The sequence below is a fragment of the Plasmodium brasilianum genome, chromosome 11, assembly GCF_023973825.1.
Source record: "Plasmodium brasilianum strain Bolivian I chromosome 11, whole genome shotgun sequence".
Taxonomy (NCBI): domain Eukaryota; phylum Apicomplexa; class Aconoidasida; order Haemosporida; family Plasmodiidae; genus Plasmodium; species Plasmodium brasilianum.
In genome coordinates this window covers 846932-863125 of record NC_090124.1, presented here as the reverse complement: position 1 = coordinate 863125, position 16194 = coordinate 846932, and the positions used below count along the sequence as shown (strand labels likewise).

At 27.1% G+C, this 16194-nt stretch overlaps 4 protein-coding genes across 4 annotated transcripts; all 4 read right to left on the bottom strand.

Moving 5' to 3' along the window:
* Nucleotides 1-959: 959 nt before the first annotated feature.
* On the bottom strand, nucleotides 960-2189 carry MKS88_003651 (uncharacterized protein; the record flags this gene model as incomplete). Its single annotated transcript, XM_067216761.1, has 1 exon — nucleotides 960-2189. The coding sequence occupies one exon, from the start codon at nucleotides 2187-2189 to the stop codon at nucleotides 960-962; it is 1230 nt and encodes a 409-aa protein (XP_067072463.1).
* A 1441-nt stretch (nucleotides 2190-3630) lies between these two features.
* On the bottom strand, nucleotides 3631-6017 carry MKS88_003650 (phosphoinositide phosphatase SAC1; the record flags this gene model as incomplete). The annotated part of the gene is made up of 2 exons (XM_067216760.1): nucleotides 3631-3714; nucleotides 4005-6017. The coding sequence occupies 2 exons, from the start codon at nucleotides 6015-6017 to the stop codon at nucleotides 3631-3633; spliced, it is 2097 nt and encodes a 698-aa protein (XP_067072462.1).
* Nucleotides 6018-7768: 1751 nt separating this feature from the next.
* On the bottom strand, nucleotides 7769-11295 carry MKS88_003649 (large subunit rRNA methyltransferase; the record flags this gene model as incomplete). Its single annotated transcript, XM_067216759.1, has 2 exons — nucleotides 7769-7986; nucleotides 8280-11295. 2 exons carry the CDS (start codon nucleotides 11293-11295, stop codon nucleotides 7769-7771), a joined length of 3234 nt encoding a protein of 1077 aa, XP_067072461.1.
* A 2308-nt stretch (nucleotides 11296-13603) lies between these two features.
* Nucleotides 13604-15011, bottom strand: MKS88_003648 (V-type proton ATPase 21 kDa proteolipid subunit; the record flags this gene model as incomplete). Its single annotated transcript, XM_067216758.1, has 5 exons — nucleotides 13604-13659; nucleotides 13794-13897; nucleotides 14119-14299; nucleotides 14561-14661; nucleotides 14962-15011. 5 exons carry the CDS (start codon nucleotides 15009-15011, stop codon nucleotides 13604-13606), a joined length of 492 nt encoding a protein of 163 aa, XP_067072460.1.
* Between the last annotated feature and the right edge of the window lie 1183 nt (nucleotides 15012-16194).

The window sequence follows — 16194 nt, the reverse complement described above, 5'->3', positions numbered from 1 at the left end:
TAAAAGAATAGTAACAATGCTTAAACTGTTTTTCAAGCAGCTTCAACAAAGGAACAACACTGTTTCGGAACCCCCGCACAACCCCAAAAAAAAAAAAAAAAAAAAAAAAAAAAACAGTTATGAACTGGTAATAAAACGAAAAAATAATACAAATGTTGAGTAAAATATTTGTGTGTACATAACTACATACAACACTACAAAACATAAGCGCAAAGAATAATTACATAAGTATAAAAATAATGTATAAAACAATTATTTGTCTTAATAAAAACTTAAAAAAATATCACAAAATCTGTTATTTTTAAATAAGATTACAATGCTTAAGCTTATACGATTTAAGGGAAACTCCTAATCTTTGCCTTGTATACCAATTATATTTTATTTGTCTTATATACCCTTTCACTTTCTAATTTTTCGTAGCTCTAATTTTGTGAGTACACATATTTGTTCTCTTAAATGTGTACATTGATGAAACGAAAAAGATAATTTTCACTTTAATTCTTTTATTCTTATAATAATAAAAAATACAGTACTTCTACAAATAACCAATGATATGAAATGAAAAAAAAAAAAAAAAAAAAAAAACCTATAACAGGATAACACCTGCAGGTGCATAATTTTATTATCATTATATTATTAATAATATATTATTTATATTTTATTATTATTATTTATATTTTATTATTATTATTATTTATATTTTATTATTATTATTATTTATATTTTATTATCATTTTTATATCACCATATATATCTTTTTTTCGTAAATAAACTAAAATTGAAGTATAATTGCTAACTTTATAAAAGTTCATAAAAAAAAAAAATAAAAATACATACCTAAATATACGTACATATTTATATAAATACACACATGTTGAAAACTTGCAGCTTTATAAGGCTCTAACTTTGTAAATACCCATTTCCTCCATAGTTAATGTAAATGTGAAAAGGCGTTAAAACTAGGAATAGTCGGCTTTGTCGTTATAACCTACATTGTTGCTGACACCTGTGGTATCATCAGAATTCTGTTTGTTTTTTAAATTTCTTATAATTTTACTTTGAAATAGAATTATTTCTTCTTTTTTTTTAATTTTTTCATCCTGCATTTTAATATAATCAGTACAAACATAATACATATTTAACAAATTGTTAAGGAATATATTATTCTGATATTCCAGTCTTTTTATATGATCTAATAGTATTTGCTTATCCATATTTTCTTTACTCTGAAAGCGTCTGCAGGTGGCCATTGCCTTAGCCTTACCATTACCACAGCAACTACTACTACTACTTCTACTACTACAGATATTATTATTACTATTACTACCGCTCCAACTGCGAGGGGGGTTTTCACTCAAGTGCATTTGCTTTACATCTTCTCCACTTTTCGCTTGTACGTCAAAATAAATATCTTTTAAATGCATATCCACATTATCGTTCATTTCACTGTTTCTATGTGTGTTATAGGAACATTTATTCTTTAACTGGTTATGCTCACTAAAAGTTGAATGATTATTATAAATTAGCATTTTTTCAAAATCGGTTGGTTCGTTTTCTATATCAGTTATTTCGGTACTATTTGAAGATTCACTTAGTGTAAAACATTCTCGTTTTTCAAAATACCCTCTCCTCTTATTATTACTATTGTACCTGTTGCAGCAGTTGTACCTGTTGCAGCAGTTGTACCTATTGCAGCAGTTGTACCTATTGCAGCAGTTGTACCTATTGCAGCTGTTGTACCAATTGCAGCTGTTGTACCTATTGCAGCTGTTGTACCTATTGCAGATGTTGTACCTATTGCAGCTGTTGTAACTATTATAACTATTGTAACTATTATAACTATTGTAACTATTATAACTATTGTAACTATTAGAAGATATATAATAATCCCTACAAGCGTTCTTTTGTTTTACATTTGTAATGGTGTTTTTGTTACATGTTATATTATATTTTTTTTTTTTTGTGTTACTATAACTAGTGTTATGTGCCTTACTATCTAAATTTGAATTGATTATTCTATTTGTAAAATTTTTGTTTTTTTTATTTTTATTTAATATGTCATGTGCCTTCTGCTTTCTTGGCTTCTTGTTCTCTTCCTTGTGCGATGTATTTAAATTTTCAAAATTCACGTAACTGCTATTATTATAATTTCTTTCCTTCAAATTGTAGTAGTGATTTGTATTTTTCATTTTAAACCATTATAAGGAGTGTATTTGTTTGTGTGTGTGTTTATTTTTTTTTTCATTAGCTCAATGACATTTTTACATGTAAGCATTTTTACCTGTACGTATTTTTATTTGTTCAAACTTTTGTTCCTTCGTATTATTTTCTGTTCATATTTTCTTGCCTGTTCATGTTTTTTTTGTTCATATTTTTTTGTTCGCGTTTTTTTGTTCTTTTTTTTTTTCCTCGTTTGTATATTTTCACTTGTTCGTAATTTTTTTATCTGCTTGCGATTTTTTTATCATGTTTCTGCGACTCACGTTTTATCGCGTCATAATTCCATTTAGCAGAAAAATAGTTCGCAATGACATGTAAATGGAAAAGGAGCATTAAAAAAAAAAAAAAAAAAAAGGTGAAAGTTAAGGCGAAGAAGAAAGCAAAAACGGACGCAAAAACAGACGCAAAAACAGACGCAAAAACAGACGCAAAAATGAATACAAAAACACAAGATGAAAAAAATATGAGCGTAAAAGCACAAAATTAGAAAATTACTCAGTAGTGGTAGTAACTATATGCCCATAAATAAAGCACAAATTAAAGAAAACGACGCACACACGTTTTTCTGAAAATTAGTAAAATTCGCACAAAAAGGAAAATACGTGGTACTTATATATATATACACGTATAAATATTTGTATGAATGTACATATGATACAGGATGTAAAAAAAAATTCCTCACTTATTTTTTGCACATGCCTAGCAAACACTGTTATACTAGAATAATTAAAACAAACAAAGGGAAAAGGAAGTATTTAATAAAAGGCAGAGAAAACAATTATAACACTGTATTGAAAAAGGAAAAAAAAAAAAAAAGAAACCTTGTTTTATTATGAGAACAACTGCTAAAGCTATCTATTCATATGTACATATACAATGCATAAACATATATATACACATATAAATAAATATATATACACATATACATATAAATAAATAAATAAATAAATATATATATATATATATATATTTATTTATTTATACTCATGTAGCACTGTTTAATTACGGGGAAAAGGCATTGCTCAAGCATTCCGAAAAAGTATCAAAATTAAACAAGGATAAAACCGTGCGGTTAAAATTATGAACAAACGCGTACATTCGTACATGAAGAGGCACACAAACATATAAGATCATGTATATATGTGTATATACACATACGCACAATATACCTAATACTCATGCGTTATTGTAATAACTGAGGAGGATTTCATTCTTTCCCGAAATGTGTACTCATAAAAACGCAAACGGGGGGTAGTAAGTAGTCCTTTTTTAATTTTTCTCATTTTGACCCATTTTTATTCCATTCTTTCCGTTTTTCCAATTTTTCTATTTTCCAAATTTTCCCCATATTTTTACGAGCAAAAACTCTCAATTATATGTAGATCCGCACCTATCACCTCTCACCACCACTTACTCACTACGAACACCCAACTCCGTGTGCACCTCCATTCTTTTCATAGGGTTGTTCGCAACATTGGCGCCGAAATGACTCTTCTTTTTTGAGTGAAAACATAAAAACAAAAAAACAAAAAAACTAAAAAGGACGTGGACATAATACCAGACGTTTTTGCTAAAATGGATATAAAATGGAAATACTTGGCTTGATTATATGGAAATAAAAAAAAATGAAAATTTCTCCTTATAAAAAAAAAAATATAATTAACACTTTGTGAAATCATGGTTTGGGTTATATTATGGGAAAAGAAATAAACCCACTTTAATAATTTTTGTACAGGGCTAGTACATATAGCTGTAGAAAAAATTATAACAAATTCGATGAATACTTGCATTATTTGATTATATTTACCTCTATGAAAAGTAAGAAAATTAATAGGATATTTTATATTTTCATTAGTAGCTAAATTAATACAATCATTATTATATCCATCTAGAAAATTATTATTTATATATCGTAATAAAACATGACATAAATCTTCAAACAAGCCACTAATTGTTCTTTTCCCATTTTGTGTTATGTCATTTTTCAATGCACCTGCTCCACTATATATAATACTTATAGCGTTAGCATTGTATATCCAAATTTTACGATAAGTTAATTCGTCATATACATTTTTAAAGAAATAAAATGGGAAAGTATTTTGTTCATATAATTTTATGTCTATACTTTTTAGCTGTAAATATAAAACATATTTAGCTAAAAAACTTTGAAAAACGTTTGTCCTATCTAAACAGTCTATACAATTTACTCGAAATATTCCATTCTGAAATGTATCAATTTTTATACTTGACCATGAGGGATATGCTTCTCCATGCTCTAAATTGTAATTAATACCATTTGGTATAGAAAAAGAAAAATAGGAAAAATCCTGTAAATCGTTATATACTGTTTTTAATGTTCTTTGTAAACATTCAAATTTCAATTTTTTAAATTCACTATGAAAATCAAACCATGTATAATTATGCTGTACATTACATCTGTTTAAGCAATTTTCAAAACATTGTCCTAAATATTTTTCACCAAATTTTTTATTAATTAAATTAGTAATAGAAATTTTCCCATAGGTATTTTTCAATTTTTCCATATGTAACCTAACTATTTGTGTATTTTCATTCATATCCGGATTAATATGTATTTTTGGTCTAAAACTTAAAGTTGGCTGTTGTTTCCATAAGACAGGTATAGAACCTCTAACTAATATATAACTAAACACATTTGTTCTTTCTTTATTTTTACAAATTACAATTTGCTCTGTTTCAACAAAATTAGCTACATCTCCTTTGTCATTTCCTCCTCTACACCAAAATCTTACACCACTCCTGTTTTTGTTTTTTCTTGAAATTAAATATAATATTATTTTACTATTTTCTGTATGGATCACATTTGAATTTATATATCCATGGGTCAAAAATACAACAAATTCAGGGGCATCTAATTTGACAAAACTGTTTAGTAGTTTCCAGTTCCATGTATACTCTTCATTAATCTCTCTAAATTGTAATTTATCAAAAATGGGGAATGCTCCTTTTGTACTATTAGTACATAAAATGTGGTCAGCAGCCTGAACATGTGCAGAATTGTTTTCTTCACATTTTGTCATACTATTTTCATTCCTTTTTTCTGACTCATTTATGTAGTATCTTTGAAGAGATACTGTCAAATTATAATAATAAGAAAAATAAAAGGGTCCTTTATTAAAAGCATGCATAAAATATATTATCGTTTTTAACGTATCATTTTTTAAGGTACTGTTTTTAATTTTATGAATATACATTTCGTTATAATAAAATTTATTACATTTGAACATGCAGTTTTCCAAAAATAAATTACTCGAATCAAATAATGTATTCACATAATTCTGCGTCTTTAATTTTCTGTTACAAAAAAATTTTTTACTCTCTCTTTTCGAGTTATTGTTTAATTTGGTCAATTTCCCATTCCTGCCCAAGGAGTATATTTCATATAAACATTTTTCTTTAACACTGTTAGTAAATTCTTCTTCATAATTTAATTGAATAAAGGATATTTTTTTTATTTGATATATTGTGCGATTAAATAAGTAACATATAATTTCTGCGTCCGAAACTACTACTAAAAAATTGGTATTCTCTGCTTTAATTATTCCTAAACAGCCAAAAAACCAAAACCGACTTTTATTTTCATTTTCTATTACTGATTTATCATTAATATATTCCTTCTCTTTTTCTATCTTTAAGTCTTCCGAATTATAAATTCTTAAAATATTTTTTTCCTTATTTTCAATGTTCACTACACATAAGTACTTATCATGGGATTCGAAATAGAACTTCTTTGAAGGGAGGCCAGAACAGTCGACCATTTTTAACTACAAAACGTTTTAATTAGGCATGAAAGGTTACACGTCCTATGTTATATATATTATTTGTTCTATGTTCTATGTTCTATGTTCTATGTTCTATGTTCTATGTTCTATGTTCTATGTTCTATGTTCTATGTTCTATGTTCTATGTTCTATGTTCTATGTTCTATGTTCTATGTTCTATGTTCTATGTTCTATGTTCTATGTTCTATGTTCTATGTTCTATGTTCTATGTTCTATGTTCTATGTTCTTTGCGCTTTATTTTTACCCTTTATTGTACTATTTTTATTTTTACCAAAAAAATAAGCAATTATATTGTGGAAAAGCGTAAAAACTGCATACGCACTTTTTTCGCAAACTGTATCCGCAAAACTTTTTAACATTCCAAAAAAAAAAAAAAAAAATATATATATATATATATATATACAAATATATATATATACAAATATATATATATACAAATATATATATATACAAATATATATATGTACAAATATATATATGTACAAATATATATATGTACAAATATATATATGTACATAAATGCATATATATACTTATACATGTAGCGCCACGGAATTGTTCGGGCGTCTTTTTAAACATGTATATAATGCATGTATAGACATTTTATTTTTTGTTCCATTGCCTACGTTTTACAAAATACTCAATATTGTACATAAATTCTATTTTTATCATTTACATATATATAAAATAGGAAATACTTAACAACCGTCACTACAAAATATGGGGGCGCATTAAATATACACGTGTTTGTTGTTCTTTTTTTGTGTGCAGTTAAACGTGCTTTGCATATATGTAAAATTTGAGCATATGTAACACTGTGCACAAAAGTATATGGATATCTTTGTATATGTTTTACATAAATATTTTGCGCACATATTTTACATAAATATTTTGCACACATATATTACGCATATACATTACGTATTTATATTTTACATTTCTATTTTTTTTCCAGAATGAATAATATACTTTATCTTTGCAGAAGGATGTACATATATGTGGGTATAGTTCTTTCCTCCCCCTTTATGGCCTATTTTTTCCTTATTCGATGTTTATAAATTCAAAAACATGAAATATGTTCATTCCACAGTTTTTATTACAACTACATTAACGGGGAAAAATTTTCGAAAAATGTTCAAACGTTTAAATTGGAATGAACTGATTAAAAATGATAGTTTATTTTTCTTCCTTTTTCTTTTCTTTTCTTTTTATTTTGTTTATTTTGTTTATTTTGTTCATTTTGTTCATTTTGTTCATTTTGTTCATTCTCTTCAACTTCTTCATTTTGTTCATTTTTCTTATTTTTCCTTCACTTTTCCTTTTTTTATTTTATATTATTTATTATTTTTTTTTTTTTCAGTTTCAAATATGAACTGTTCATAATTTTTGCTACTTCAACTAAGTTTTTTTTTTTTTTTTTTTAAATATAACCAAAAGCGAAAAAAAAAAAAAGATTAAAAATATGAGTGTCATACATTTCTAAAAAGAAATGACCACGTAAGGTAAATAAAAAAAGGGAATATTCTTTTTTTTTTTTTTTTTTAATCTTATTATTACTATATTTTAATCTGTTACTCGAGGGGTTAAAATAAATTGAAACTGTAAAATGATTGCAAAAGGAGCAGTTGAACGAAATTTCTTAATTTGATGATGCGGAATAAAATAAAAGCATTATTATATAATATATATATATATGTATATATATATATGCATGTATATATGCTTCTTAAAATTTCTTCTTAAATTTAAATGGCTTGGATTTGTTATATTTAGGTCTTGATATTTTGTTTCTTCTTTTTTGTATTCGTTTCTTAGCTTTCTTATCCTTTTTTAACCTCTTGTCAACATACTTAACCATGGTTTTACCTCCTTTTTTATTTTTCTTCCTGGTCATCTGAGATCCTCTACTTGTACAAACAACGTAAGACTTTTCTCGTTTTTTTTCTACAAAAAAAAAAAAAAAAAAAAAGAATGAAAAAGAACATGTACATATATGTATATTCATTGTAATCACCCAGAGTTTGAAAAATATACCACTGCATTCGTTGCGCAATGAAGGAATATGTACTCCCAATATAGTGCAAAATAAAAGGAAAAGCGGTATGCATATATATATATATATATATGTTTATGCATAATGCGCATGTAACATAAAACACACGGAACACTCTGCAGAACGATGGACGAATAAATATATATATGCGGGACAAAGGATACGTTAAAACGGAATAACGAACGTTCCAGGTCTCCCTCTCTTGAATGCGTGTACGTACCTAATTTATTATTCTTTAGAATATTTGTTATAGCTTTTTGCTTAAGGAATGGGTCATCCTCATTATTTTCGATTTTTCCAATTTTTGCCTCTAACTTTTGCATTTTTGCTATTTCTCTTTTTTTATTTCTTATTTTTGCTTCAATAACTTTTTTGATAGGCATTCTTGTTATTTTATTAATTTTACTCTTATACTGATCTAGTATGTTTTTATCGATTGGAATGACTGGTTTTCTATATTTTTTTTCCTCCTCCAAAAACCATTCAGGTAACGTGTCTTCTTCTTCTAAATAAGAATATCTATTAAATGAGTCATCTATTAGATCCATTCTACTTTTTTTATGAATTAATTTTTCTCCTATGTACTTTACAAAAGCTAATTCATCTTCATCTTTAATTATATTTGAAAAGTAGTTATTTAAATTTTGTGTATTTTCATCTGCTTTTACTATGGAAAATGTTGCTTTTTTCATTTTTATTTCATTATTTCCATATTGTTCTCTTAATTTTTTATTTCTCTCTTTTTTAGCTAGCTTCTCTGGTAATGGAATTTTCGGTAATTTACGTTCATCAATTTCTTTTATATCTTCATCTGTATGATCTTCACTACAGTCACGTGCCACGTCCCTGTTGGTGGATTTACTGTTCAGTTTGTCCTCTCTCATGAAAGAAACATTTTCAGCAGAAATGGGATTACGGCTGTAATCATCGTCCTCCTCCTCGACCTCCTCCTCGACCTCCTCCTCGACCTCCTCATCCACCTTCTCCTGCTCTTCCCCCTGATCATCATATTCCTCACTGTCACCCATTTCTGTGCCTAACTGACTGAATATGTTGGAGAAAATTTTTTGATCAAAAAATCGGTTAGTAGTACTATCTTTCGCTTCCTCCTTTTTAACATCTTTTCTTAGAGTCAATATTTTGTCGACGACATTCCTAATGTGTTCATTTTGCTTCATCACTTCATCATATTTACTGCTAATGGCATTTCGGGAAATATTTTCCTTGTCATGATTAATCTCTAACTCATTGTTATCATTTAGGGTAGTTCCAATTTCTTGATCGATACCACTTCCTGTAGATTCATTGTCACTTAGATATTCGTGCAATTTTTTTTTCATCATTAATTCTTCATTTTTTAATTCCATTAACTTTTCAATTTTCATTAATTCTTCTTCTTTATATTGCATAGCTCTTTTTCTTCTGGTCATTTTGTCGACACTTTTTTCCTGAATCCGTTTGTTTATTTTCATTTTTTCCTTTTCATATTCTAAATTAACTAGATATTCTAAACGATCTAACTCGGTACTGTTTATATGGTCTAAATTAGTGTTATCCTCTTTTTCGCCAAACGAGTTATTATCTTGATCTATTTCTAAATGGTCATTATATTTACTACTATTTAATATATTCAGATGATCTTTAAATTTCTGTTTATTTAGTAAGTTCAGCATATCTTTACTGAAATGTATTTCATTATCTTCACAGGAAATTTTATGTTTTTTATTTCCTTTTTTTTTTTCTAGCTCTTTTTTAAGCTTTTTCTCTTTTTTCCTTTGCTCCCTTTTTTTTTTTTTTTCAATATATTTCGAAAAATCGTTAATACTGTCTTTGTCCGTACCTTCATCTGATGAGTTACTCAGTTCTTCTACTTTGGAATCGTCTTCACTGCTTCCCTTTTTGACGTCCTTTTTTTTCTCAACATCGTGCCTGCCCCCTTCTTCTGCTACATCTGCATCTGCTACATCTGCATCTGCTACATCTGCATCTGCTACATCTGCTGCTTCTACATCTGCTTCTTTTTCTTCTTTTTCTTCTTTCCCCTTCTCGCTTGTAGCAACTCCCTTTTTAATTTTGTACCTCCACTTAATTAGATGAAACAAGTCCGATTTGCCCAGTACTTTTAAGTCACTACAGAGGCGAAATATTTCCTCCGTTGTGCTAGGATTTTTATATATGGCGTTATATGTACTTCTAACAAGCGCATCGGAAGAATCGTTATAATACTTATCAAATGTAAATTTGTTGTTCTTTAATATTAGATCTACATAATTTTCACTATTAATAAAATGGCAAACATCCGTAACTCGGTAATCATCTCCAATATCGTATCCTTGTCTGTTCTTTTTAGCCTTTTCTTTTAGGATGGTTGCCAGACCTTTCTTTTTCTTTTTCTTATGGTCATCATTGCTTAATTTTCCATCTTCTTTACTTCCTTTTCCATTGTCTTTACTTTTTTTCGCTCCTCCATCTTCATTCTCACTGGTACAACTTCCATCGTTGACTTGGGAATTTTTCAATTTGTTTGAGTCTTTTACAAAATCGTTACTAAATATATAAGTATAATCAAACAATTTCTTGTCTACTTTATAATTTAAAAAGTTAAGAGCAATAATATAAATTTCGGACGACATATCTCTACTACTTCTAGGCTTTATATGTTTCACTACACTAAATAATTTTTCTAAAACTAAAATTAATGAAATATATTCTTCATTTCTAAAAATTTTTGTAATGAATATTCCACCTCTTTTTAAAAAAATATAAGCTATTTTAATACTATTAAGAACTAATACATTTTGATTAAAACTATCATATGAATATGTTGTCCCTACATTTGGAGCTCCATCATTTAATATAACATCGGCTTTCTCATTTTTTATAATTTTTCTAATTTTTTTTATACAATCAGTTGTCGTTATATCACTTTTCAATGTTATTACATTATTATCAATTTTTCTAATTGGTACTAAATCAACTCCTATAATTGTACTATTTCTCTTCATATTTTTATAAGCTACTTGTAACCACCCTCCTGGGGCTGCACATAAATCTATTAGTATATTTGCATCTTTAAATATGTTAAATTTTTGGGCTATCTGAATTAATTTAAATGCGGACCGAGCTCTATATCCAGCTGACTTAGCCAGCTTATAGTACTTATCAATCCTTTCCTTTCCGACCTTTTTTTTCTTTCCCATGTATAGTTTTCTTCTTGTACTTTTCTTTAATCTCGCGCGTAGTTGTACGTCAGATGGAATTTATGCGTATATGTATATAATATCGTGTATGTACTGTAAACGTATATGTGCAAATTCATACGTTTATACGTACATATCGTTCATGCACATATGCATAATATATTAGCGATATGCACAGTGAATGATGTGTTTAACTTATTCAAACAAATTTACTTGCCTTTCACGCTAAATGGAAGTAATATTTACCCACTAATTTTTTAATAGCCCAAGTGTTCTCTACCTTCTTGTAGTAATAATCGTAGGAAATATATGTACATACATAAAAATGCAACTCTGTCCTCTAACTCGGCAAATTAATTTTTATCTCAATGCAAAACGATGAAAATGCAGGCTTAAATTGAAGCCCTTTTTTTTTTTTTATCTCTACCTTTATTTTAAGCTTAATATTTATTCGTTATTCGTTATTCGTAATTCGTTATTCGTTATTCGTTATTCGTTAACTATTTTTTATTTTTATTTTTATATTTTATCTTTTATCGTTTATTTTATTTATTATTTTTTTTTATTTTCTAGCTAAACGGGGAGAGAGTAAAACGCACGTAAATATACTTAACAACATCCCCAAGTGCGAATTAAAATAAAAATAATAATTTTTATAATGTATTCAATTCAGTAGATATACAAACAACTTTCAAATTTATGTACATCCTGGTTGAATAATATAAAACTCGCAATTCCTCAGTTATCAATAGTGGCAATATCGAGCATTGCTTACATATGTATTTTACCTGACGCATACATTCATTGAATATAGGTATAAATTCGCACGTATGCTTAAGCAAAAATAAACATACAAATATACGTAAACATATCATATATAAATACATAAATACATGCATATACGAATACATGCATATACGAATACATGCATATACGAATACATGCATATACAAATACATGCGTACAGAACGACTGCAGTTCAACTGCTATTTTTTTTTTCCCTTTTAATTGAACAAAAGAAAAGGAAAATAATTTTATTTACACCGCTAAATTATTGCTCACTTAAAAGAAAGGCAATAATGCTGAAATGGTATATATACCTATCTGTTGGCGTTATGCATTTGTATATCTGCATGTGCAAAGGTATATGTGCATATATATACATACATATTTATATATACATATATATATATTATACGTATAATACATGTTGCAAATAGTTAGGTATATACAAAATTTCCCCGTTCATTATCTTCCTTTTAGAATATTATCCAATTCATGCAGATTGCGCATTAGAAGCATTAAGTATGATATACCTTAACAGAACTCTACTTAATGATCTTTAACTTCTTTTTCTTTATTTTTAAATAAAAATAAAAAGTTTAAGGGGCATGTTAACAGGGGCTTTCCCTCTGTTTACTTAATAATAAATTATAATTCTTGGCTAATGGTATGCTATGCCCCTGCCATATTATTTGGGCGATATGTGCATGTACTGATATGCTCATATTAATATATATATATATATATATATATATATATCATATACATGTATGTATATTTTATACGTTGAATGATTAGCATATTCGGAAATGATAAAATACGAAAAAGCCAAAGCCCCCAGAGTTTCCCTGTATTTCTATAGAGAATAAATACATTTTGCTTTTCTTTTTTTTCAAGCAAAAATACAAATTGGCTAAATTGTATGTACATAAGTATTTTCTTTTAAAAATCATTTTAAAATATTTTAAAATGCAAAGTGCGAGATAGTTATAGTATGATAAAAAAGGAATATGCACATGTACATGGATACATATTTATATATATATTAATTTACGAGGGGAAAAAAAAGGTTAAATAAAATTAAAAATATAACAGCTGAAATGTATACATATATATATGTGTATTTATATAAAAGTATGTACATGTAAAACCACCTATTTAGGCAATATTCTTGATCTTTTACAAATATGTATGTATGTATGCAAAAACGTAATAAAATCTTATTAAAGTAGTTTTAAAAAATAAGCAATAAGAAAGGGTAAAAAAGAAAAAAAATAGAATAACGCATCTATTTTATTATCATTATTACTACTATTATTATTATTATTATTACTATTACTTTTACTATTATTATTATTATTATTACTATTATTATTACTATTATTATTACTATTACTATTACTATTACTATTATTATTACTATTATTACTATTGTTTATGTATTTCATTATGGATGCATATGACAAAAACAATTTAAAAAAAAAAGTGAAAGTAGAAATCATCAAAATATTTTCTCAAAAAATCCTCAAGTTAGCTGAATATCACCAATGGACACAATAGCTACTATTAAACCGTATAATCCTAAGAAAAAATAAAAAAAAATTGTATTATATATATTATGTATACACACATAAATGTATATGTACATGTACATATGTTCATATATGCACAAGTCATATTTTTGCTCGTAAAAAATTTTTGGAAAATAAAAAAACCTATAACACTGGCGCATATTTCAATCATTAACATCCGGACAAAGAGATCTGAATTGTGTGCGTCTCCAAGTGCACACGAACTGCCAGTAATACCAACAGAAACTCTGAAGAAAGCGGAATATGGGAAAAAATAAAGGGGAGCAAATGAATACATATATATATACGTACGCGTATATGCTCAAAAACCCTTCTATAGAACCGTTTCGAACGCTCGTTATGCCATTATATAGAGCATCCATATTTGTTATAACGTCAGAAATACTTGTAGTATTCATATATATGAGCTAATTTTTTTTCTTTTTTTTTTTTTTAAAGAAAAAAATACCCTGAAACGAGATTGGACAGTCCTGCGGTAAGGCCACTTGCGAATAACGCCCATCCCCCTCTTATGGTATTCATAATCAATGCATCTGTTTTAGCTGTTAACACCAATGGGGCATGAATTTCCTTATTTAAACCGCTAAATTTTATTTGTAAAAACACTGCTGTTATTACCCCGTACATTCCTGAACGAATAAAATAAATAAATAAATAAATAAATAAATATATATATATATATATATATATATATATGAGTAATGGTGTGTGTAATAACATAAATGTTCTAAGCAACTCATTTTGCTCGTTCGTTTATCTATCCGGTTTGCCTGAGTCTTTAGTTATTATCATTACTAATGTTAGCTTTTGTGTTCATGTTTGTGTTAGTATTTTTATTAATTTATTTTTTATTATTTTTTTTTTTTTTTTGCGAGCATTTCGCGGTTTACCTAATGCTTCACAAAAAATAATCGATATTAAATTTTTGGAAATTATACGGGGGGACTTAACCGACGCACCCACAATACTCGTACCACAAATGAATATTCCCCTACATATGAAAAAAAGTAGTTTGAATAAGCATTAATGCATATATATATATATATATATATATGTAAGCACTTACGCCTCCTTTTACATGAACACTTATATATCCATATCGCAATTGCTTATAGTAAACAAGAGATACTCTACAACTGCAACTTCGGTTGGGTAACGTTCGTACAATAGCAATGCCGTACAAGGAGGCACATAAAATATAAGGTTACATATGATAATTAAAAGTATATATATATACAAACACGTACACACACTAATGCATACATATACGCACATACGTTTTAATCCTTACCATGCTGCGCCAATAATTGAAAGAAATAAGGACAAGGCTATACCAAGCATTGCCCAGTTATATGGGGAGATCGTTCGAATAATTTCAAACCAAGAATTATACATATTTGAATATTCTTCTGTTTACTTTTATTGGTTTAGGTTTTGCTTTTACGTTTGTTTTTCTTTTTATTTTTTACATCAAATAAAAGAAAAAAGTTTACAAAAAAAAAAAAATAAATAACAGTATCAAAATATATTAAAAAAATATATTTGTACAAATATGTATACACTTTTCTATATCCACAATTTCAAACGTTATTTTGTTCTAAAATATTTGGCATTCTTCTATTATTCTTTGCTTTACTATGCTTTTATTATTATTATTTTTTATTTTATTATTATTATTTTTTCTGCAACTCCTTCCAGTATTGTTGCGTTAAAAAGGGAATGACAAAATATATGAATGAGTTTTAACTGGGGGGGCTCTATAATCTATTACAGCATTTCCTATTGCTTCATTTTTATCGTATAAAATGTACATGTAGGTTTGTATGCACACATATATATATATATATACACTTAGACGTGTATATGTATGTACATGCGTTTGATCTCTTTTTAAGATGGTTGTAAAAAATCAAGGTGTGGAATTGTAATTTCGCACTGTCTACATATAAAAACTGTTTTAACGCAAACTGTTTATTTCTTATATGTATAACTCTTCTTTTTTCTTTTTTCTTTTTTCTTTTTTCTTTTTTCTTTTTTCTTTTTTCTTTTTTATTTTTTTATTTTTTACTTTTTCTTTTTTATTTTCTTTCTGATATATCGTAAAATGTGTACTTCGAAAAGTTTAATGGCATGTTATATAAATATATAAAAATATACATACATATATATATGCATAAGTATGTACATATATATGATAAAAAAAAAAAGGGAAGTACGAAATGGGATTATTTAAATATTTTGCGCTCATCTACTTTTCGTTGTTCCCCTTTACCTCGTTTATTTAACAAACTAGGAATAATTATTTGGTAATTTGGATATTATTAGATATGTATATGTATGAATATGTATGTATATATATGTATATATACACATAAATGTAAGTGTATGTACGTATATTAACGTATATATACGTATGTATGTATGTATGTATGTATTTATGTATATAAAATGGGGAATTTATATTATTTTTGTTTTCTTAAGTCTGTTTTCTTTCGAAATCTTTGTATAATAAGAAAATTATACA